Genomic DNA, 26,613 nt, shown 5'->3' with positions numbered 1-26,613 from the left:
AATAAACGCTACAAGAATGAACAGCTTTTTTTTTCCAAAGCTTAACCACTACCTGATTAAAACTGTTACCATGATTACCATTTTACCTAGTATCACTTTCTAGGATATATTCTCTACAACTCCAGATTTATCCATTACCAATGCCTGAAATCATTAATCTTTTTCTATCACAGATAGTTTAGTGATCTTTTGAAAATAATTCAGACACCCATATACCGAGTTGCTTTCTAGCAAGTATATGCTGCTGTAACAGTGACAAAAAGAATTCTGGAACAGGGAAGACACTTACTTTCTCCTCCATCTTCTTTTTCTCCTCACTAGATTTGTTTGAAAGTTGTTTCACAATTTCACTGAGTTGCAATTCCTTATTCTCAGCTGCTGCAATCTTTCGCTCAAGCTCCTCGAGGTGGGATGCTGATCTTTCTGAAATGTGAGGTTGCAGTGGTGTGCTCTCATACAGTGGTTGCTTGTGAAAAGAAATAAAATAATCACACAAATGAACACACACACCACTGTACATTCGAACTGCAGAGCAGAAAACAGTCTTGCATTTTTTTTTAGCTGTCAGGAAGGGTGGGGTTTGATTTTTTCAAACATTGAAATACATGGCAACAGCATGAGTTTCAGGATTCTGAAGCAAACAGACAAAGAAGCTAGACACCTTTGCACTCATAATAAATGCACAAAAACATTGTGTGGCTACTTTCCCCCTCAGATTTATGGAAGATGTGTGATCCCAAAATGAATCCCTATAAATGCCAATAAAAAGCATTTTCAAAACAAATCACTACCACTGCTTTATCATAACATCTCCTGGGAAGAAAAACACTTTAAAATTGCTATGAATTTACTGAAGTAAGAGAAACTTCAATCTCAAGATGCTCCTAAAGAAGAACATCAGTACTAGTCAAAGCTTAGGGCTATCACTCAAGGGTGCAGGAACAAGCCTGAGACTAGAGCTACAGTCAGAAGGCAGGTCTCCTATCTTCTGTTCTGTATAGCAAAACTTCCATCTCCACTGCTCAGAGACAGACAAGCACAAAATGGAAGTTGGCTGCATGTGGGATCAAAAAGGAGATGCATCCCATTAGGTTTTCAATATCAAAATTCTTTAAATAAAATAAATTGGTTATCTTTAGAAATACTGTCTTTATAATTTCTTTAACTAGTGACATTCCTTCAGCAAAGTATTAAAATATTAAAACCTTCATTAAACTAGATTTGCTTTTATAAATTTGTCTTATAGAAAGCAAGCAGAAAATCAAATACAAATCAAGCAGAAACACAAATACATTATAAACTTTCAAACTTCTTTAAATTATGAAAGATGAATGCATCTGCTGCTTTATTTGAAGCATAACATACTAAGATATGAGCATTAAAATTTCAGTTTCTTCAATATTGTTTCCTTTGTTTTTCTGGGTTTTTTGTTTGCATCTTCTCTTCCTCCCTCCCACCCCCCCCTCAAAAAAAAATCTTAACCTACAAATTAGGTTAAGATTAAATTCAGTTAAAACCTTAAATTTCAAAGTATTTTGCAGAAGACAATCTGGAAGCAACAAAAGCCTAGACATTCCTAGATGTTTCAAAAGTCTCTGTACACCTAACTCCAACTGAGGCTCCACTTGAATTTCTCTGCTGTCACACAAGCCACAGTCTCACCTGATGTACAGCTGTGTTATTCAAAGTACACAAATAATGTCAGGCTGAAGTACCCTAGCTGAGATCCTAGTGCAGTGCTTGTGACAGAAGAAGATAACATAATAAAAGAGGGAGAGAAAAGCTATTTTTCTGCATATCTGCCTTTAACAATCCTTTGCTGCATTGCCTTTTAGATATGCCAAGGCCTGGAGATGAAATCTGTGTACTATAAGCAGCCACAGTTCTCACACTGATCTGCATTTCTTGGTGAACCTTTGCTACCTCATCCTTATGCTACTTGATACCTGTGCTAGGTAGATGAAACGTAGGACAAGTATTCTCCAAATACCACCAGACATTCCCTTTCAGACTAAGTGCTCCCTAGGCGTACTAGCCCATATCCTTTTCAGGTTCTTGTCAAAAGGTATTCCACCAGTCTGCCTTCTCATATCTCCTCCATCAGTTCTATAAAATCATAAAATCTAGCCATCTAACCAGGAGGGCAGTACTTCCTCCTCTTCAGCAAACCTCTCATTAGTTATTTTCAGATACTCTCCTATCAAACTATTTTTTCTCCTATCTCCCCGTAGGTCTACCATACATGCATGCTGTTAAACTCTTGCTCTGATAGTGTCACAATTCTTCATTGCTATCTTATTTTTATCAGATTTCAAGTATGTACAGGATTTTAACAAAACTTAGATTTCTGCAAATATAAGGTAAACTACAATACTTAGAGGACGTTTTCTCTACACAATTTGCAGCTATGCAATTACACAGCCATCAATAATGACGAAAGCTCTACACTCTGGCCTGCAAAAAATGTGAACATGCTTTTAGGTGCCAGGTACTGGGGCAGTGGAAAGCTTTGCTGAAAGAAAAGTATTCATCTTACCTGTAAGTTAGTCAGGTATGGTTCTTCGCAGTTCACAAGATGGCTCAGTCTTGCATGTTGAGCTCGTATTTCATTCTCCCTTATCTTCTGATGTAAACTGTTAATTTGCTGATTCTGCCTGTAATACACAAATTTAAATTCAGGAAAAAAAAAAAAAAAAGGAATGGAACAGAGATTAGAAAAACAGAGATCTTAAGACTTATACTGAAGAATATATTAACAATGGTATTCAACTATCCAGGATCTACACTAGCTGTGGGCTTCTTCCCACTGCAACAAGACTGCAAGTGTAGAAATACAATTTGAAAACTCTTAACAATTTTGTGTGGGTTGAGGAAGGCTTCTGTTGCCATCTTCTGCCAGGGTTGGAAGTATAAGCAGGGAAAAGCATACAGAAAGCAGAACAAAACCAAACAAAAATGGCACTTTCATTTCACTTGAACTTCTCCTGCTTGGCCCCTCTCTTTACCAGAGCTGACTTCTGACAAAAGTTGAAGAGATTTACAAATCAAAGGGAGCAGAAAGAACTTAAGAAAATATAAGATAGTCAGCACAGCTTCCCTACAAGGTCTTGCTGTTTGCTTTCCTTAAGACTTTTTCAATCAACTGCTTTACATAAGATGTACCTTCCCCTGGGGTAAAGTACTGTGTGCTAGCACAAGTACCACGCACCAGCTGCTTGGCCAGTGCACAGCAGGAACAGTACCAGCATTGTGTCATTATTTAATTATAACACAAATCATATCACTGCTTAAATCATGACTGCATTTGAACTAGGTAGGACTGCAGGGCAAACACCTGCCAGGTCTCTGCCCCAGCACAAGTCACAGCCCCATGAGCTGTGCAGTAACTCTCCATGGAGCAATAGGCACCTCCAAACCTGACCCCGGAGTGGAGCTGTCAGCACCCACCAGAAATATACAGAGACCTTCTCAATAAACTTAAAACTAATTTTGTGTACTCCGTTATTCTTCCTTCTTTTTTATTCTAGGATATGTTTGCACGCAAGCATGAAATTTTTTTTCTCGAAGTTTAATCTCTAAGCATGGAGCATGACTGGCTTTTCTGAAAACGATGACGCTGAACCCAGGTGACTAAACCCAATATTCAGAGGAGATAAACAGCAAATATAGGTTAACTTCAAGAGAAAAGACCTGCTTATGCACACACTGGAAAAGCAAATCTTGCAAAGTATACAGAAAACATAAAAATCTGTTGCTTTTTTTAAAATTTGGAAGGGTTGTGTTTAGGAAGAGCATCTTGGGAACATTAGCAGGTGTTCACAAAATATGCATTATATACGCTATAAACTAACATGAAATATGTATTAGTTGAAAAGATGCCAACTGCAAATTTTAATAGGATGCCAAAACCGAGCTGAAGGGACCATTTTAGCTACTCACATTCTTCTGGCTAGTAATCAGCCAACTGTATCCCTATTATTTGGTTTACAAGAGCAAGATTATATTTTAAAAATATTGAATATAGTAGAAGTTATTTCTCAGCCAGATGTGTTGAAGAAAACATAATAAGAACATTTTTTTTCTGTTTCTCTATTTTTATAGCTATAAAGGACAGCAATGAACGGAAAACCTGTATAAGTTGCCATTTGTTGATACCTTAGAACAATTTATTCAACATGAATGAATAAGGAGAGAGCAAGTGAATGTATTTATGCGACTCCATAGAAAGTCTTAAAATATTTTGTATCAGCTGAGATGATTTTGAGGCTTCCCTGTTCCCTCTACTATCTAGATTGAACAAGCTTGTACAAATACAAAAGGAGTATGTGACATCAGAGGACTGTGTACAATTCTGGTTGTCATCTGTAAGATGGCACTACAAACAAAAAGCTTCCAACTTATTTTGGAAGATTAGGTAAAGGAATATACTCTTAACTTGTAAGAGACCTTATAAAAGCCCAAGAATGCGTATAATCATATGAGAAAATATGAAGTCTCAATAACTTCTGTGCATGCCTGGTCACAGAGAACAAAATTATTTAGTATGACTTATCCAAACCTATGAACTGAAGCAAATTTTCATTTTTTATCACCTTATTACTTCCTAGACAGATCTATTAAAATTTCATTGTTTTAAAATTATTTATGTGTTTCAAAATTATTTATCCACTTGTCACATACTCCTTGAAAGCACTATATGATTTTCTGTTTATGGCTGATTGTAATTTAGCAGTGCCTTCCTTCCCAGGCAGGATTTCAGGAGTCTGAACACTACAGCCTAGAGAATATGTTTTAAAATATTTTTGAACTACATTACCATATTTCTTTTCATAATCCTTTCCCTACCCTACCAAATCCCTATTGCACAAAAGGTGAGACAAGTTAATCCAAGATGAGACAGAATATAGAATTTAAATAGCTTGCTTCTTTTCACTCTGCAAAGCATGAAACTCTCCATCATTATATAACCTTGCCAACAAAACACACTCTAGAAATGTTTTAAAGATGTGTAGACCCCACAACTTCTTCACATAACTAACTGCCTCTGTGAAAACAACATTAACCTCATGGCACCCAGAAACAATCATTTTTGCTGCATAACCAGAGACTCTGAGCTTTATTTAAAGGGAATTTAGAAAGTCCAGTTGCTCTCAAAAACACAGGTTGCCTATTACAGTGGGAACACTGTCCCCAGAAGCCTATTAGCAATCTAGCAGCATAGCACTTTAAAAAACAAAACCAAATACAATCAGCATTTAGGTGCCTCCAAGTTTCTGTCAAGCTTCTCAACCTTTAGTGCTTCCAGAAGCCATCTGAGTACAAGTGGGCACAGGTTGTGGCCTGAGCTCTGGGCATGGGGGAATCTGACAGGAATCCAGACTTCAGTGCACAGAAACCAGACCTCAACCTCACACATCTGGGTTCAGTGAAAATACTGTACCTAGGCACCATGGAAACTGTTTTCCTTCACAACGTCCTTATTTTTTTTCCCCATAAGTGAGTGTTACAATTTTATGCTGACAGCAAAGGAAGAGTTACTGGTGTACTATGTCAGTGTCATGGCACTTTTCACATGGTTTCATTTAGCCCCTTTGTCCAAATGCAAAAATCACTACTTTACTTAAAAGTGTCTGCCTTGACACATCCCTTCTCCTTAGACTAAGGTAGAAGAAAACAGGAGGCAAGACCCTGATCCAAAGTCCAAAGGGACACAGAGCTGAGAATTTTGTTTAAAAAGAAAATAAATAAAAGTTAAAAAATGAAATTAGAAAAGGCAGGAATAAAAACCATCCTTTTGTAAGGAACATTTTAGTGTTCCTTACTTAAACTGATCTTCCAGAAGGAAATGGCATTAAAAGATACATGAACTGTAAATATTCTGTCCAATCGATTAATACAAACATGAGACTAATAACATTGTTTCCACAAACACTTCTGACACAAACCTTTCCAGCTGTCTCTCAAGGTGTAAAATTCCAGAAACGGGGGGTGGCAGTGCAGAAACAGACAAAAAGAGAATCTAAACTCCTCTCAAGGTAGGAAAAGACTGCCTGGTACACAGAAGACTGTCACAGTTACCCACAGAAGAGTTCTGCACTGAGGACATCTTGTCTTTTTCTTCAGGTATAATGATTTAAGGGTTTTTTTTTCCCTTCAGAAGCTACCTGCTTACTCCACAGAAGTGACAGGTTATCCAACATACAAGACTAAGTGGTGACTATGTGCTGCTCTGTGGTCTCCTGAACCAGCTTTTATATCCCAGTTCCCACTTGTTAGCTATTCTAGCTAGATTATTTACAGATAACCGTATCATTTTCAAGAAGTAATGACTTTGGCTTATTTCCAGGTCTTATAAACATGTATTTTGCTCCCTTTTCTTCCATTACCTTCAAGATTCTTTATTTCTGTAAATAAAATTTCAAGGCTTCAGTCATGTTTCACTATTTCAAATCAATGATATTTTGTTAGGAAGGAAAAGTTAAAAACCTGTCATGGCAGATTGTTCCATTCTCTCACCTCTCCCAGAATTACCAACTACCACCCCTAAATGAACTCCTAACACTAGAGATTAGGCTATCAAAGATGCTGATTCTGTGTAACTATCTCCTTGGCATTTAAGTGGAGTAGTAATTCCTTACTTGTCTTTCTGCCTGCTAGAGATACTTCCATTCGTAATTCCCCCATCCTGTGACTCTACTTACAAATTCTAGACTTACAGTCTAGAATTCAGAGGAAAACTTCTACTGCTACTTGACCCTAACTTAATCTATTGATTAAGCAAAAAAGAAAGTTGGAACCATAACCATGAAGCATCAATGGAAAGAGAGGGAGGTCTCTATTTTGATTCAATTGCAGTTCTGTCCTTTAGCTCAAATAATTCCCTTTGAAAATTCAAGTCAGCACAGAGGATGTGATAGCAGAGAAAAGCACTTAGCTCAATGTGCACAAGCCTGGACTGTCTTCAGAGACCAGCATTAATAAACTGCTTAATATACAAACTGCTTCTCCTTAAGTCTCAAAAATATTTGTATGACATAACTGACATTCACGTAATTTTCTCACATTCACAAAGGACAAGTGTGGGCACATGCTTATACAGATACTCACATATACATTTATCTGGAAATAAACTGTATTTCTCAAATCTGGGACCAGCTCACCCATTCTTCATAAGCTCATCGTACCCCTTACTTTAACACGAAAGAGCCTTTAGAAACCCACATCTACCAGAGAAGCACTTTGTCACCCCAACTTCTAAGTTATTTTTCTTAACTTTAATTTTTAAATTAGCGTAAATCTAAGTTCCACACTCCAAGTCAAGGTAAGATCAGTATCTTCAAACAATTCAGGGACTTCAGAACAGAGCTTCCTCCACCACAGCAGGGACACTGGTAAGTTCTTAGAAACCAAATGGTAATTGATGCTTACCGTCAAAAGTCACAAGTTAACAAGAATTTGCTGCTTTAGGTGAAAATGTCTGAGCAAATTTCTTCAGAATCAGGATACAAGGTAAAATACAACATGGATCTCTCTGAATTACAGGTATTAAATTTATTCCATACTGCAGCCGGAGGTACGCTGCTTTGTTTTGTTGCTTAAGAAGTTGGATGCAAATTTTTATATCCCTTTGTTTTAGAGGCATGATCTCTTGGGACCAGAAGTCCAAACGTGCAGAGTACTGATAGGGAAAGAGATCCTTAGTACACAAAGTCCTAAAAACAATGTGAATAAGTTTTCCGGAATTTGGAAGATAATGCCGAAGAACACCAACATCAGCAAAGCTTATGAAAAAAGATCTCAAATTTCCTATGCAATAAAGTCTCCTTTTTTTGTGAAATTGTTGTAAGTGAACCTTTCTTCCAGTCAAAGCAGAACTTATCTTGAAGGAAAGAGGGGAACACTACCTTTGGGAGTCAAGACATGATTTCTGATCTGTATGGATTGGTTTTTCCTGGTATTTTTGAATGACTTTTCTGAATTGCATGGAGTTTGAAATGGGGGTGAGGAATGAGAGGGACACAGACACAAATGTCACTTTGGAGAGAGGACTGCACTCTCCCTCCCATGGTGGGAGCTCTTCAACTTCTGTAGTCTCCTGCCAGGACAAACACAGAGAAACTCTTGCACCTCCCCTGTAGTTCTCTGCCAAATACTAGGACTTCCTACAAATATTTAAATCCTTGGAGTATGAAATGGTTTAGCACCAGTTCCACAGAGAAGTATCTGGGACTGCAGCTGACCAAAACTCCCCAATGTTGTACTGCAAAAAGCAAACACCACACAACCATGGCTGGTGAGAGACGAGTGCTCAGCCAGAGGGAGGCCTCAATGGCCAGTCTGGACACTTCAGGGAAGATGTGCTCATCAGCTGGAGAGATCTCAAAGAATAACAAAATTGATTACTAAAAAATGTTACCTAGGAGAAGAGACTAAGTCATATCAGGAAAAATTTTCTAACATTTGAGCTAATTAATCACCAAACTGCCCAACCCAGAAAGGCTGTAGAATACCTGGTATTGCACATACAATAGTGTAAAGCATCTAGTGACAGTACTACTGCTTGCCTTCCCTAGGGCCTGGCAGTTGGGTTAAATAGGTCCTTTCTAGCCCTACATCCTCTCATTATTGCCAAGATTTAGGCTATTAGATGAAAACTCATTTCATCAATGTAACTAGCATTCACATCTGGAAAAGTGACCTTTTAAAACAGCTAAAATAATTACTCTGTAACAAAACCTTTCAGAACGTTTACCAGCTCAAGACATACAGAAGTCTCATCCACAAGTTACCTGGGTGATCGGTGATACTGGAAAAAGATAAAGGCATCCTTTTCACGCTTTTATTGGAAACAAAGTGTATTTTACACAGCAAAGCAGTCTGAGGAGCTTCCTTGCAGCTCCACTCCCTGCACAGGGCTCCCTGTTATACGCACATGCACTCACCACATGGGCAGTATAAAGCTTCAGGTTCCTCAAAAATGGCATCAAATTATCATTCAGGTGGATATGCTAATGCTGCAGATCTTAACAAGCCAGTCGAAATTAAAAGAGTTACAGCTTTATACTAGCATTAAAATGAGCACTATCAGAGCATATACAGCTTCATGTCATCTACTGAAGTCAGGACAATTTGATACAAGGAGAAGAAAATCTACTCCTCTTGTCTCAGTGAAAGCATCTAATCCTAATTCAGATATGGATTTAAAAGTTAATGATTTAGCAAGTGCTTTTAGAATGTACATGTTGTTACAGTCTGAGGGATAACAGTTATTCACTAAAATTGTACTTCCAAATCTACCTTTCCTTAAAAAGCTGTTCAAATGCTCTTATGCTGTCTGCAAGAGAACACTGCATGCACAAGTGTTATTCTCAGCAGCTTGTATCATATGTCCAGATATCTGGCATTTATTCACATACCTACCACATGTAGCCCCTGCTACACAAACTCTGCCAGGACCACACTAGAGACATCTACAGTGGCAGGTCAGCCTCAAGAGACATTCAGCATTGCACCAAACACTTTCAATGCACATTCAGTGCATTCACTTGCAATTCCAGTGCTGTTAATGTACTGAACAGAGGAGCAATGTGAAGAATTAAAATGTGACGCTGTGATTTTCTAAACCAATGCAAACACTGCTGGCTCCCTCTGGCGCTAAATATAATGCAGTGTTATATACTACACTGCCAGAGAAATAAGGTAATGATATAATCCAATTATTTAGTACAGCAGGTGACAGACATTACAGTAGTGTGTGTTGCAGCAAGTACTGTTGCAGCAGGAAATTTCCTCTTACAGACTAAATCCTTAAGTCCTCATTCATGGCCTGTGCAACAGTTCTTATGTGGAAAAAACATGAGACACACCTTAAAAAAGTGCCACTGTGTTCTGGTACACACACACAGAGCAGACTCGCTTTCTTGCACCATGTTTTCACTTCCTGAAAGTAGAATCTTCCCCTCATTTTCTTAAGAGTAGACTTAAAAAGCATTTCTGGTTTCTAGTATTAAATTCGCAGGGACTCCTAGAGTAGTTTTAAAAGCAAACCAAAACCACTTTTAAACCCATTCATTTCTTCTGTGTACTACTTAAATAATTGCTTTACAGACTACACAAAATACATCAATTTAATTTATCTATTACTAAATCTGCTGTTCAACACAGCATACAGATCAAAATCAAGGTACTTGTTCTATTCTCAGGCTCAAGTGGCTCTTTGGGATTTTAAAAACTCAAAAATGCTTGCATTTCTAGTGATACACCAAAGTATCCAAATTCACACTGTTAAGCATTACTCCTTAAATTGTTTTTGTAACTATTAGAAACTTACTTGCTACTATTCCTATCTGGTAGATTTCCAATGCAAAAGAAGGAAATTTAATAATCTAATCTGAAAGGGCTGATTTTTTTTTTTTTTGCCTTTTATCTTTTTGTAGAGAAGTTGTAGAAAAGCAGGCAGCAGCATGTGTCACTTTTCTTCTGCTCTTCCTCCCTTTTTTAACAAGATAAAAGTACAACAGCCTGAAGATACTACCATGTACCGAGCATCCACTTCCTACTTATCAACTGATTTAAGCACTGCTATGAAAAATAAGGTGTGTGATGTTAATCTCCTCCACTTCCTCAAGAAGTGGGACACTAGTACAATTCCCAACAAAAGAGTGTTTAACCTTAAACAAAAAGGTTCATGACCCTGTGCGTGAAAGGGAGGCTGGTGACACGGGCAAGAGGGAGGTGTTCCTGTGTACCTCTTTCCATGCAGCTGCTCCTTGTTTGCCAGCAGCAAACAGCTGGGTCTGGGGCACCATGCCAGCTGCTGTCCCATTCCTCTGGCTACCAGGCAGCAGGAGGCTAACCCATCTCTCCTGAGCTTCTGTCCCCTCACCTACCAGTTTATAAATTCAGCATATGACTTAAGGAGACTACACCTTTTAAAACTCCATGAAAACCACATGTACAAAGGGCCCTCTCAGCAACCTCCTACCTAACCTCATTCAACAAATTACTTTCTTTTCTCTTTCCCCAAAGCAAAAATTCTGTAATTTAACTACCACAATGTTGAATTAACTACACCTTAGCAAACTTTATGTTTTTAATTCTAGGTCACTGTTCCCAAAGAAATTCAAACTCTGAAAAGAAGTTTAAATTAAGCTCAGGAAGACCAAGAGCTGGAATACGTAGGTTTACTCCCAAACACCATTCTGAAGCTCAGTGCAAGAAGGACCTTTGTTCCCATGTGCTAAATACAGGTAATACCACATTTTCACTTAGTGCTGCTTTGTGCCTTGAAGAAAGGTAGTTTTCACACTTAAGCCTTATTAACACCCCATCTAATAAGAAATGTAACACTAGTGCTTTTTAATGGAGTTCTATTTCAAGGTTTTTGCATAGCAGATACATACCATTTTATTAATGAGTGAAACCAAAGTATTTTTATTCATCACAGAAAGCACTACCTCTTCTTAAAAAAAAAAAAAACTGAAAATGAACAATCTGTCGTTAAAACTTTGTAAATATGCAACATCGATTTGTACTAATCTTGAAAATACAAATCCACTGATGTTTCTATTTCATTTTCAGGCAAATATTTTGCTCAAATGGAAATTTAATATTCAAAGAAGAGCCTGTTCTGTGATGCATTGTTACACTGCATTATTACAAATTACAATATTTAACACCAAGTATCTACTTCAATAGGTATCACTAAGTGGTCTGTTCCAGTTCAATAGCTTCCAAACTGTATTTTGCCTTTTCGGCTGAATGAAAAGAAATTATCTAAATGGACTTCTGGTGAGAAATCCTGAAAGAACTGTATTCATTATCAGAAAGTCACACAAAGAAATTACTTGTACGAAAAAAGAACCAGCACACCGTCACTGGGTATCAAGAAATAGCTTTTCTTCCTCCACATGGACAGGCAGCCAGGCTGCAAACAATTGCTTCAGAAACTTCTCCCGTGACTGTAAACACACTTTCAGTGTGAGAAGAGCAACACAACTGTATTTTTAGCTGCCAGTGTGTAACAAGCCTTCATGCAGAGTGCATAGGATGATAAGCCCAGCACAGGCACTGGAGACCACCCCAGCCATCATGAGCAATGCACTCACAAACACTGCTGACAGCCTGGGCCCCAGGAGGTGGGGCAGGTTTGCTACTGCAGCATTACTACTGACATAGCAAGCCTGAAAAAAACCCACTGTAATTTAAATGGCCTTTAAGCAGCTGACAGAAGGCTCTGACAGAGGAGATATAAACAACAGCTAAAGATGTTTCCATTTTAACTTCTTACCCCCCTGAGAGATCACCACCTCCGCAGGAGAGCTGGTGGAGAGGGATGGTGAGCCCATGCCTCGGTTCCTAACTGTTCCCACCTTTGCTGCAGCAGCAGGTAAACACACACTAACATCCTACGTCCAACTGGGGAACCCAATGCCAACTTCCATCGCTGAAAAACCACCACAGGTACTGGCCAGAGTGCTAAGGGGCAGAAACACCTTCAACCACTGCAATTCCTCATTCTGTTGCAATAGAGGAATTAACAGATCTTGCACAAGAATAATCCTCCTGGTACTAGAAACTGTGAGTTTGGGCAGTGAGTTGCTATTAAGGCCCATTCAGATTGACAGGAATTTTAATATGAGGTTATATATTTATTGACATAAAGATTCTGGATTTAATGATTTAATTCTTTTTTATCAGAACAATTTGTATGAGGACTTGAATAGGATTTTACTGCTGAGTATTACTACAAAGTCCGTTTCTCAAAGCTTTATCTACTGGCTTCAAATGTATTGCATTTCTGTACTTGTGATGGAAAAGAAAATCAGCACAATGCAGCTGACCAATTTTCATCTTGGAAGTCACTTCCAAGACCTTACAAACAGAAAGATGTCCTATACAAACCTGTAGCTTGGTAAGAAGCTAAGAGGGGAACCTGACAGCAGAAGTGGCTGTCTCACTGTTCCTTTTCCACTCCAGAGGCATTAAACCTCCTAAATACATTCCAACCTTGTGTAAGACTTTAGGCCAGCTGGCAGTCTTCTCTCCCAGCAGGATTAGCTCCTACATACTTGTGCATAAATAGTGGCTGGACTGAAACCTAACAACTTAACTAAGTAAGTAGATGTCCTGAAAGCCAGCTTTTACACTGTAGCTTTTACTTCATCGAATCTAATTAATGCAGCAGGAGCTGGGTACTTACCTATCAATCACAAATTCCTTCTGTCTTAGCAGCCCTTCTTTAATTTTCATTAGAGATTCCCAGTTGCTGGAGTCCTGATAACTGGTAGCTGGGTAACTTGAACGAGATGTTCCAGGTGAAACCTGCATAAAATAATTGTAGGATTAGGCCCCAAAATAGTAAAAGTAAATAATGTCCTACATATTACGGCATTTACAAAATAGTTTGCTCTTACAGAGACCTAAGGACTGTTTTTCAGTTTAATTCAGATTTGCTTTGTATAAAACAACTGGATTTATAAGCAAATTTCTGGAAACACACTTCAGCCCAGTGTCACTGATTTTATCATTTCTCTACTGAACAATTCATAGCTCTGAAAGCAGTTTGGAATGAAAAGCTCATTTAGAATTAACTACATCATCAAGAGGAGGACCACAGAGTGCTCATATCCTGTTGCAATCCTTGTGGCACTTCAAGTAACAGGGCTGGGTAACTTCAGGCCGGCTGGTAATGGCAGGTAACAGTTGCCACTGCCCAGTTCAATTCCCACCTGTAAGGTTGCTTTACAGAGAAAGAGAATTTCCCTTGATTTTGTTTTGTGTGCACTTAAAATACAGAATATGGGAACGTAATTCTAGCTAAATTCTAAGAGAATAAAACTCTCACAAGTAACAGGTTTCAGGCTTTCTATTAGTTTTCACAAAAGCCAGGCTTCATGGCTTGCAACAAACTGAGGGTAACTAAATATGAACCAACAACATCATGGTTTGGAAGAAAGGTAAAAAAAAACTGGGACATTTAATCAAGAAAGCATTTATTACAAATTTATTACAAATATTTGCATCAGGAATTCATGTAAGGGAAGGTTTAAACTAAAACTTCTGAGATCAAACTGAAGGATCCCAGCATCAGCTGCTGAGGTATCATTTAATCTTTCACCAGTTTTTTTAATCACTGAAAAAAGAAAACTTTTTATTATCTGAGAGGCATCCTGGACAATGCTGTCTTTCTATGTTTTCGAAAAAGAGCAGAAGGAAAAAAAGTGAAAACATAGCTTTTAAAAACAAACAACTTTAGGCTATTTTTTCTTTTATAGCTCCAAAATGTTTTAAATTTCATCTGAAATTACAACAAACTGTATTAAGACCAAGACACATGATCAACAATTAAAGTAAGTTAAAAAATTGTCAAGCACTCCATGCTTCTGGTCAAAGTTTTACTGTGAATTATAACACTGAATGGAAAGAATTCACCCTTAAACCCCAATACCATGAGGTACTAAAGTCAGAAGCCAATTCCTTCCAACTGTAATCTCTTCTGTAACTTTAAAAAGTATTTCTTCCCTTTCAGTCTAGGTCAGTTCAATCCCCAGCTTGCCCACTGATGTGTTTCTGCACATTTATTCTCTTTTAATTTATAACCTAAAACCAGATAAGATGACAAGACTTACCATTTCTAAAAATCTTTCAAGACTGGAAGACTCCCACCTCACCCTCCATCCCCCCCAGGTCAAATTTATCTGCTTCAGGGATATTTCTTTTGCTTGACAAACTGGATAGCTTCAATAGTAAGATCAGTTATGAATGATTAAAAAAACAAACAAAAACCAACCACAAAAGCCATCAACCATTCTACACATTAAATACTGTATGCCAATTAAAAACAAAATCTAAACTGATGATTTAAAGTTTTTGGGTTTTTTTTTTTTGGTTTTTTTTTTTTTTTTTTGGTTTGTTTGTTTGGGCACTGATCTAATAAACTCAGGAAAGACACCTAGTCATGATTCTTCCTGTAAGTAACACATATGTGGAGTCTATATGGCTTACAAAACCTGAAGTTTATTTTGCCTGGTTTGCTCCATCCAGACCACATCACTTCAAAGTTGTCTTTGGTGCTTACAGAATACCTTGGGATTCTCACATACTGTTCTGTATTAGTTATACATATGACTGGCTGAACTGAGAGTCACCAGCACAAACTTATTCCAGTAAAAGTCTCTCTTAGTGACCCATGTCATATCATGCAGTACAAAGTGACAACATCAGGAACTATCACTGGACTTCATGTTATGCATTTTTTTCCTTGGCTTTTCCCACTGTAGTGCTGATGAATGCTTTCCTACATCCACCTCAACACCATTACATTACAGTCAAAAGAGAAGAAAGAAACAATTCCTTATTGCAGCTGGGATTTGATCTTTACTTTTCAGAGCCAGAATTTCTTTCTCTACTCAAGAGAAAACTCAGAAGCATTTGACATGACAAATAGGAAATATATGGCTTTATAAAGCCAAACCAATTTATTGAGCATGATTAATTTTGTCTTTAAAACTGAACTATAAAAATGAAGAGATTAAAGACAGCAATTTAAATACAAACCTATCTTAAGAATGAACACATTCTGGAAGTCACTGGTGGTTTCTTTAGGAGAATTCTTCAATGCATACCCCTTATTTCAATCCAGCACCTCTGCAAACATTAATTTGCAATGAGGTTGGAAAAAAACCCTTCAAATTTGGTACAGTAAATAATTATACAAGTGAAATATTTAGCTGCTCAAAAGCAATGCAAAAAGTTTTGCAAAGTTAAGAACAGATATTTTGTAAATTATATGCCAACAATAGTGTGTTAGTTTGGGAGTTTTATTAAATCTAAAACATAAGGCCTCCATAGATTACTCACTGAGATGCTTTAACTTTGGAATATACCCAATCCTATGGAGTATATACATGCTGCATACACATATGTAACAACAAATAAAATATTACTTTGTATTAAGATTGTGTGCTTCATTTTTTCACTCTGAACAAATGAAAACAGAAACAAAAATGTTTGATTCTGAGATCATGTTTCATCCAATTAAAAAAAAAAGAAAAATAATATACTAAAAATACTTCTTAGCACTTCCCAAAATAACAAGACACTTCACTCATTTATGTGCACATGGTGTTGACTACTACAAACAGCTTTCTAGCTGCTTTGAATTGTGTGGTAACACACAGGCAGTCCCCTTACATTTGAGTATCTTGTCTCCTAAGGATATCAAACCAAATAGTGAGACCAGATACACTTCCAGGAGTCATTTTTAGAAAGCCATCCACAACTTCAAGCCCTTAACTTGAATCATCCACAACTACAGAACAAAATACCATCTGGAAAGACACAGCATTCTTTTCTATCTGTCCTACAAAATACAACTATTTTTGTCACCTGGCACCTCTTCTGAGAGTATCAGCCTTGTCCTGAGAACATGTGTTCAGTTAGAACAGTATCCTTTGCCCAGTGACATCCAAAGGTCCTCACTAGCTTGTTTTGTGACAGAGGCTTGGCAAACCTTCAAGTCACTGTTGAGGCAAAGTCAGCTGCTGGGAGAAAAAAATAAAATAAGAAATCTTTGCTGTACTAACCTAGATACTTACTGCTGGAACAGACATTGCTGACTGATAGTTTCATGCTTTTTATCAGTGGTAAAACAATTTTTCTGTGGACAGAGTGTAACAACATTTAGATAACTTAGGTCAAATATGGCTGGGTTTTTAATTGTGCTAATTAAAATTATCTTCTCAAACATGCCCATAGTTTCTGCCTGAAGCAGATGAGGGTCTCAACACACAAAGTAGCCCAGCATTCCATGTGTAACATGCTGTACCATGTCAAATGATGTCATTTACTACATCACAAAATAAAGGTGAAGTCTGAAAATGTCAATATAATACATAATCTCAAAAAAATCTCAAAAAAAAAAAAAAAAACACCAAAAAAAAAAACCCCAAAAAACCCACCAAAACCCAAACAAATCTCCCCAAAACCCCAATCAATTTGAAAGGGTTTTTTTTCATTAAAGCTGCAACTTAAATAATTTAGTGCTGTCCATACTACAGCTGCAAATTTTCACAGTCCATTACTAACAACTAGCAGAGCACCAAGAAGTATGCCAGGTGAGTGAGTCCTTCTGGACAACTGCTTACACTGCCCTACACTATCATAAACTCCTGTCCATAGGGATCATTCTTCTCTTGCTGCATTTAACAGGCTTTACTCAACAGAAAGAGAATTCCTTGCATCCACAGCTAATCCAAGGCAAAGAATCAACACAAGCAATGTTAGCAGGAGCTAAGGATTCCTTTTTTGACTGACAGTTGAGGAAATAAATATGGGTGACCGCTCAGGCTGTGCCTCAGGGACATCACTGCATGGATAATGTGGGAGAAAGAAGAGGTAGATATGGCAGCAGCAAGCCCAAATGCACTCTTGTCACAGACATGCCTCCTGCCTATGGGTGACCTGTGATGGGATAAGGTTTAAATCTGCACAGGCAGAGCAGCAGTCACTGAGGAGCTCTGTAACTGCTCCCCACCCTGGGTAAGGAAAAACGATTCACCCATCCCTTCCTCCCCACACAGATTTCTTCCTAACATCAGTTTCAGGTCAGAACAGCTCCCATAATTTAGACAACCTCAAATTCATGCCTTTTCAGGTGAAATATGACAGGGATGGTGGCTGTCACAGAGGAAAAGCTACAGAAGGATGCAACCATGGAATAAGGCCCTAATTTTGAGGAATAGTTTATAGAGAAAGGCTGTCCCTTGCAGAAATGCACTATGAACACAGCTACAAAGCTGAATCCTCCACACTGTAACAGATTCTGAACTGGGTAGAAAAAAGACTACAGACAAGAATTCATTATTTGTGCTATCTACATCTCACCACCTACTGCTCTACTCTGTTCCATCTTTGCCTTTTAGGGAAGATAGTGTTTCTGCTCAGCAGGATATAATCACTACAGTTCTTGGCAGCAACACCTAGGCTGTATCACATTTTGCCTATGCTTTCACAAATTTCCAGCAGTCACGGGGGAAAGAACATCTAATCATGCTCTTGCACTTTTATTCCAGCCATGGTATGTGGTGTTCTTTGGGGAATTTCTTTAATGTGGAAAACATCATTAAAATCAACATTGAAACACCATCAAATGGTGAGGGACTCAAAAATACAGGTGTATTGTACAGAGGTTAGCACTGCCAACAGCAAAATAAAAATCAATAAGGTTTGGAAAAAAAACCCAAACACATACTTTATATAAACATGCAGCCTGCAAAGCAGTTAATATAAGAGAGACCACAACTAGCAGGCAAAATACACTTGACAGGAGTTGACAATTTAACCTGCCTGAAAATCAGCTTAATGCAAGTCAGGATTGCCTGTAGATGGGGACATCAGGTTACAGACAAAGGGGGTGAGGGAAAGGATAAAGCAGTGACTTTAAACAGCTCTGGCATAAACCCAGTTGCAAGAGTATGTCTGGTAGTACAATGAAAGGAACCAGAAAGTCACTGGAACAGTAAAATATGTTCAAAGCAGAGAAACTTTCATGGCTAAAAAGCTTAGAATGATTTATGATGAAGAAGTAAATATCACAAAGGATGAAGAGACATTAAATCAGGTAGCAAATACCTTGTTTCCTAGGTTGAGAGTCCATGTAAACTAAGGTTGATGGAATGAAAATTGAGATATGGCAATCTGGGATAAGAGTATCAGGAGAAAACAAACAAAACCCAGCAAACAACAACAACAACAAAAAAAAAAATCCATCAAACCAACTAACACGACGGAGAAAAGTAGCAAAAGCATATCACAAACAACTGAGAAAATATCCAAATTTTAAGATTTTAGAATCTGCACTGGATGAAGTTTAGGAATTAAAGGGCAAGCCAGTCATTAATTGATGACACGTCAGGACTTCCTTTGAGTTAGGATTAAATTAAGCATTCATGTGACTGACTACACACTGACACACTGACTACACTATGCCATGAGCAGAATAATCACAGTTAGGCACCAACCTCATCAACAAAAATTCAAGAATCTAAATTCATTTTAAAAGGCATTACCTCAAAGATATATAGCCAGAACTGAACTGCATGGATGAAGTGGTGTATGACTGTTGTATGACTTTTTAAAGCTTTTCCAATAAAAAATAAAAAGGCTAATGCTATTTACAGACACCATCACTATCATCATAAACTTTGAGAAAGTGGAAAGCTTTCAAAATAGAGAAGAATAAACAGCAACAGCATTCACATGCCTCCTAAAGACAGCACCCCCTCTAGTCATTACACTTTTACGAACACATTTGATCAAACTTCCTTCACAAATGAAATCCCCATTGCACACAGGGCAACACACTTAATTCAGACCTCACAGATTTTACTCTCATAAGCCTGGGAGGAATCTGACGGTCCTGCAATTTACTGTTATTCGTATATTTACTTCTTCCCCAGCACTGTTTATACTGCAGTTGAGGCTTCTGAACTTCATCAAGGTCAGGTCTGATAATCACAACAAGGGAGGCAGACATGATCCCTTTGCACAACAGCTTACAAATTAATTAAGAGCAAAGCATTGTAAGTACACGGTTGCTGGGATACGACAAGAGATGGGAGAAAACAAAAGCTAAGGTCAGGTAGCTATTCACCATGGAGGAAAAAAAATCTTATATAAATAAAAAACAAGCAGAGATGTTTTACTGATGGCATAGTTACAGGGTTTTGATAGCAACCACGTGGTCACTTAAATGTGGCATAAATGTACACTGCTATCAAAGGGAGGGGGCCTGTTTTCCTGCCTCTTCTCACCACTTCAAACATTCATACCTCTCAGCTCCCTCCTGACAGCCCCAGTCCTACACTCTTCCCTCCATCCCACACACATGAAGGTTATTTGCATCTCAGTCAGACTCTTATCAGATTCATTGCACTGAAGGCCATGTGAGATCTAGCACTGGCACACACTCTCTTAAGTGGGAAAGCAGTGTACAAGACAACACATTTTGCAGTGGCACAGCTTTGTGCTGGATTAGTATGAACATGACCACAAGCCGAATTATCTCAACTACAGGCACTGCCAAACCCTTCCAAAGTATCAGTGTATAGACTGAGTATTTTCTAAGCTTCAGAAAAAAACCTATTATGCAGTTCCTATGACATTGTTAAGTTACTGACCAAGACCTGGTGTTTAGATAAACAATCAGTTCAAGAAAAGGACCTTGCACATGAAGATGGCATAATAGAATAAAACCAAAAGCCTCATGCACTTTATTTTCAAAATAATCCTCCCTGTGCTGGGTCTATGAATTATGACAGCACACACAGGACCAGCAGCACAGTCCTAGCCTACAGTCAGAGACTGTATGTGTAAGATCCTTATGTGCTCAGAATATGCATTCAGCAGGGGATCCTGAATAAAGCAGAAATATAGCAGGGGATTTGCAAGGGAAGGGAACTGGAATTCTGCAAGGTTTTGTTCCTTCTAGCATCCCTGATGGTACTGTGCAAAAGCCTCCAATGACAAAGTCAATAGATTAACTCTGAAAAGAGTTTGCACGATCCCTTGGGATGCACGTTGTTAGGGCAGAGACAAGGGCAGTCTCCTAGAAGAGGCTGCAGCCACTCAGCAGTCCTCCCTGACTTTCCTGACTCCTCATCTCCGTCCCCTAAGCTATTACGTTCCTGAAGGGTGAAACTGGCACTCCCAGAGCTGCACACGGGATAATGATGCACCCTCCTCTGCTTATCTTCCCCTGAACAACCACACTTCGCTTGCTTTTATGTGTTGTTATAACATTCCTTCATACCCCATGCAACACCAATATTATTTTTGTCATAAATCCTTTCCATTTATATTCTGGCAAATGTTATGAACACAAAACACTTCTAGGTGCCACTTAATATGACGTTAAAAGCAACAGTGCCTGGAATTTTCCACTGATAACAACTGAGTCTTTCCTAAGTATAGAAGCACTTGTTTTATTAAGTGTTCATTTTATCTTCCCACTGCATTGAAATTCAAATGTTCTTTACTACAAAAAAAAAAAAAAAAAAAAAAAAAAAGATCTGGAGATGAAAGGGAGCTTCCACAAGAACAACTTTTTTTTTTTTCCTTTTTTTTATCTTTCTTTCTTTCTAACTTTTAGTTGAAGTTTCACTGTTAAATTCTTTATTTCTTTTTGTTTCTTATTCTGTCCTGGAAAGCAAAGTGACCATAGGTATTCAAAAAGACCATTGTTTTATGTGCTCAATAAATACAGGACATGTTATCCACTACAAAAACTTCTGAACTGTACAAGTAAGACAGAAGTAACTTAGAAAAAAGGAATAGTTGGCAAAAATCAATCATGAAGGACATGTAAAATAGACATCCTCAACCAAGTTCTGATTGTTTATAAAAACCTTTAAGTTAAATGTACACTGCTAATACCTACAAATACCAGTTTAGTGAATGCCAGTCTTGATTGCTCATTGACTACTTACTATGCCTGCTCATGGCTAAAGTGGATGCAAAAAGTGATCTAGAAAGCAATCAAAAAAGCATCTATTTCTTGCCAGCCTGCACAAACTTTGCAAGGATGAGCAGAGCTGGCCATCAATCTTGCACAGAAACTAACAAGAGTCTTCCCATAACAAGAAGGTAACAAAAAGAAAGAGCAACCTGAGTGAATATTAGAGGAAAAAAACAACAACCCATACTTAGGCAGTAATTGGAGAAGAAAACTTAGAAAAACCTTTTAAGCAGAGATCACCAAATTCTATTAATGAAACATGCAAACACAGTGAAAGAGAGAGAAGCCACTGTGAATTTAACGTGAAGTTGCAGCATACATTTGGGGAAAAGTGATGCTCTGCAATTTCTTTATCAAGGGTCCTGATTTTTCAAATCGAAGTTGTAGAGATTCTGTGAAGGGTGTTGGCCCCTAAACCAGAAAACTGAGCCTCTCCTTTCCTGCATTCCATTTGTTTTAGCTTTTCAGGACTTTACAAGAAACATGAGCCATACGTGTAATACTTAGCACAATTAACTGAAGTTTAAAATAAAAAAAAAAAATCCCACAAAAATAAAGCAGAAACATTCAGAATATTTATATTAGAACAAATCCAAGTATTCCCACAAACTCAAGAAAGTACATTTTATTTAAAAACAATAATCCAGAACTGATCTCTATGAGCACTTGCAGAAAGAATGGAGTAAAATTACTGGAACCTGTGCACTTCAAGTTTTGCACATGCAACTTCTGCACGTTATAGCTGGTGGTAGGAATGATTAGATAATACACTCTTTTCCACTTCCCTTTAGGCTGACAAACCAAAATTGTTAGCAATAACAAAGACATCCCCTCACACACACTTTTGTTCTTCTCCAACTCTTATTACCACAAATACAGATTTAAAAAACGAGGAAAAAAAGACAAGGATACTCTATAAACAGTGGCAAATGGGGGATTTAGTAAAGCCGCCTTAGTGGGGATTGGAAGACCAAACCGTGTTCTCTACTAAAACAGTCTCATGCAGAGTTAATAAGATCTGTGGCCATCAGAGCACGACACTATGTGAGTACAGTACTCATTTACATTTATTGGTGACTACTTTGAAAAACTTCCATGGATGGGAAAATTAGAGGCATACTCATGTTTTCTGTCCCAACTCCAGGAATTCTTCCCAAACAGAACTAGCTGTTTCAGCCAGCAAACTGCAGAACAGCACATGGACTGACTGTGAAGATTAAATTGCTTCAAGCAGGGATTCTACCATCATCCCTGTACAGCATCACATATATGATATATCATCACGTAGACATTTCAGTCACTTGCCCCAGAAATTTGGAAAAAAAAAAAAAAAAGGGAATTTTCTATGTATGTTTTTTAACTCACAAGGAGACACCGTGTACTTGCATGACTATCTGAATTTTAGATGCATTTACAGAGGCCCTGCACCTCTGGCAAATCAGATCCTGGAATCTCAAAAGTCAGACTTTTGAAAATCCAAGCCTAAAGCTTCTGCATCACTGATAAACAGAAGAAATGTTGTTAATTTAACACTGGACTGTGTGTGAAAGCAGCAACCACACAACCATGGAAGGTAGTCACATAATTTGTGTGTGGAGTAAGTGATGGATATTTGAACTGTTTGGCTTCAATCCAGATTGAACCTTTTCCACTTGAGCTTATGAGGGGTACTTGAAACACACTTGTCTCTAGCAAAAGCAGCAGTATGATGTAAGGGTGCATCCAAACATCCGTGTCAGTGTGTGAAGGTGTTTTCCTTCCTTACAAGATAAACTCAGGGGAGCCCTAGCACCTTCTTTATATAGGCAGAAAAGGTAGAAGTTCACACTAAAAAAATCACTTTCATCACCAGCAATTAGTACTTGTCACTTATAGGTCTCCAAGTTTCTTAAAAAGAAACTAGACTTATTCTATTCTACAGAGAGGAAACTAAAACAAGAACAAAGATAATTGGTCTCTTCAAAGAACACCAAAACACAGCAGATTCTCTAGTGTGGAAACCATTTTGTAAGCAAAATACTGGTTTTAACAGACACAAATGAGACTATCTCTGCCTAAAGAAAAATAAATATGTGTTGACTGAAGGAGGCTCATTTAGAAGGTGGGAAAATTCATGTTTCAGAACAAACTACCTTTGTTTTCATTTTCTAATTCACAGAGATGTCAATAATAATGTTATACTAAGTACTCACATAACCAATTGATACAGAGGACTGTATTCCAAAACCGTAGAATCAATTAATTTTCAATAAAGGCCACAAAAAGAGGAAAAAGGCAAATAGTTTCTTCTATAAGAATGGAGTCATAAAAGCAGGAGAAAAAGCTCTCCTCATCACCTCAGTGGTAAGGAAGCTACAGACAAAACAATCTGACGCTACACTTGACAAAGCTTCCATTGACAACAGAACTTCCATGAGAAAGCAGCTGCCTGAAACAGAATACATAATCAGAAAACATCGTCAAGATCAGGAAATCTGTTCTTGCTACTCAGAGCTGGACTGAACCAAGAAGTAGAGTCATGTTTTTATCTGGCACATTCTGCAACACAATAAAGAAAAATACAAAGTTTTATACCTCAAATTCTCAAGTAACGAAATTCAGGATCCTAATTTTCTGGGGTGCTTTTTTGCGGAATGTTTTTTCCCCTGTTTTAGCTATGAATTGCATGAAACAAAGGTACAAAGCAATAGATAGCTGACACTCATCATAGGAATTAGTCTTATTTACAGTCACTCAATAGAGGGAAGGGGAAGAAAAGCCTCAAACTTCAGAGCAATGGACAGAAGAAGTGAAGAAAAGACACACCAGTCTGTAACACCAAGCAAGAGAAAGAAAGGTGTCACTGGTTGCCACTTCTCAAAGTAGGGCCATGTGAAAATTAGCCTGAAAACTCTTTAAAAGCCTGATTTATGCCATCTCTGCCATGGAGATGGCAACGGGAGGTCCCCATTGAGGCCATGGGTCTACCTGCTGCCCCTCCACACTACCTAAGGGTGATCACTACAATAATCTGCACAAGAGGATCTTTCAACTTCTTAATGGTGCCAAAACATTCATCATTTGGGCAATATTTATGCATTGCTGTAAGGACAATGTTCAGCTGAAGATAGGTAGTAGCAAAAGCTAAAGCCCAATCATTTCTCCTCAATTCTGCAGTTACACTTTCAAGTGGAGATAATCCAGCACCACCACTTGGCAACTGAAACCTGGTCTTCCAACTTTATCTCTCCTTCATGTGCCTTTGTCCCGCTGTTCATCTATCACTCACAACATGTCAAATAACACAACTAATCTCTGTGCTTCCCAGAACAGTTTATCTGAAAGACACTCAACACAGTTTCTTAGGTATAAGGATCTCGGCACACCACCTAAAGCACATTGTTCAGCTTAATCAATTGAGGACACCAGTAAGCACTAAAATACAGCTTTCCCAGGCATTTCATAGAAATAAAGAATCTTCCCTGTAATGAAGACCATTGAATTTCCTATCCTGTCTCATGTTGCTATTTTAAAGACACTTGGCATCACTGAAGATAACTGCTAATAGTAAATTATTTGACCTTCATTAACCTAGTAAAAAGGTAAACTTCATTGCTGTGAAAGCCACCAAGTATTTACAAGAACACAGCTTTTTGTGCTGTCAATATTTTGTTGCAAAATAAACCACCTACACAGGTCAAGTCTATGCTAATTGTATTGTTCCACATGAAATAAGTGCTTCCTAACAGGTTTTGGGAAGAGCAAGAACACAGCCAATTTTCAGAGCAAGAGCCAGGCAAAACTTCTTGTTTCCCTTCTCTTCTAACACTGGGTCAAAGCACCAAAGACAATAAACAGGCGGGACACACTTCTGCGATCTCCTTTAATAGTTTAAGATTTGTGCCAATAACAGCAGCTGAAACGAAAACATTCAAGATTACCTTAAAAAATGTCTTTGATCAGTAACAAATGAGATAACTAGTACTACCAGAGCATTCACCATTCCCAAAAAGAGAAGTATTTCAGACCAAATTTTCTATTAATTTATTTTGTACTTTTTTCTTACTCACTTTGCAGTAGTATGCTTTACAAGCTGCTGCCTCAAAAAGTAATTTCACCTTGTCTGTAAAGAAGAAAAAAATGTGAAGATCAAACTAATTTAATGTCCATCCAATGGTTAGGAGAAGTAAATACGTCTTGTCCCAGAGGAAAATAACATGGTGCAAAGCCTAGATTTCTCAGCAGAGCTGTTTCCTATAACACTAACAAAGACCATAAGTCTCGCTACACAAAAGCAGGAACATCTGCAGCCTTAGAAAGGCAACTTCCTCCACATAAATCCAGAAGATAGGTATTGAGACTACAGATGTGAGCGAGATTCACTGAAGTCAGATAATCATTAAAGGAGAGGCATCAGGTAAAACATATAAGCAAACGGGTCACAAGTCTATCAAACTGAAGTTAAAAACTTTAAATGCATTTAAAAAGTTATTATATCTCAATTGATTAGGCTGTCACCCTATCCGGTGTGATTCTGGAATGCTATTCACATCAGCACTGAAAATACTGATTTTTCTGTACTTTTGAAGGAGGGAAAAACTCATGTTTCCCTTTAGGGTGTATTAGGCTCGCGGCACAAATGTAATGGAAGGATACATTAGCTGGATCCTTTCTCTTTAGAGAATGGTAAGAAGGGTCATGTAAGCCACATTTGCTAATACCTGGATGGCTACAAGCAATTACCCATCACAGAATGAGGCCAGAAAACTACTGGTTACAAAAAGGAAAGATCTCATTTTAGAGTTCAGCTTCAATACCAAACTCTGCTACTCTGTCCCACATACACACAAATTAATGCGCATTTGTGGGAGCATTCACTTCTCCCTTCTGTGTGTTTTTTGTTACTGTTAAGCCAAATGTGCCAACACAAGACCTTCTGCCGTGTGAGATCACAGAGGCACTTTTGCAGTGTGAGAGAAAACTGCAGCAGCAGCATGAAAAAACTCACTAACTGGAGTATTCAGACTTGTTGCTGCATTTCTTTACCTGTATATTATAAATAATTGGACTTGGGTTGCAGTCCATTTCTATACAGAGTCATGATTATCAGAGGGCCA

The 26,613-nt window shown here is 38.0% G+C and overlaps 1 protein-coding gene across 1 annotated transcript in view; it reads right to left on the bottom strand.

Annotated features, from left to right (window-relative positions):
- CEP85L (centrosomal protein 85 like) overlaps positions 1-26,613 on the bottom strand; it is a 91,946-nt gene that overhangs the window by 14,158 nt on the left and 51,175 nt on the right. The window contains exons 4-6 of the mRNA XM_053937520.1: positions 13,202-13,323; positions 2,537-2,654; positions 290-466 (exon numbers count right to left, since the gene is read on the bottom strand). Of these exons, the coding sequence (XP_053793495.1) occupies positions 290-466; positions 2,537-2,654; positions 13,202-13,323 (417 nt within the window). The remainder of the gene's footprint in view (positions 1-289; positions 467-2,536; positions 2,655-13,201; positions 13,324-26,613) is intronic.

This window comes from Vidua chalybeata, chromosome 3 (genome assembly GCF_026979565.1).
Source record: "Vidua chalybeata isolate OUT-0048 chromosome 3, bVidCha1 merged haplotype, whole genome shotgun sequence".
Taxonomy (NCBI): domain Eukaryota; kingdom Metazoa; phylum Chordata; class Aves; order Passeriformes; family Viduidae; genus Vidua; species Vidua chalybeata.
This window is presented reverse-complemented; position numbering and strand designations above follow the sequence as displayed.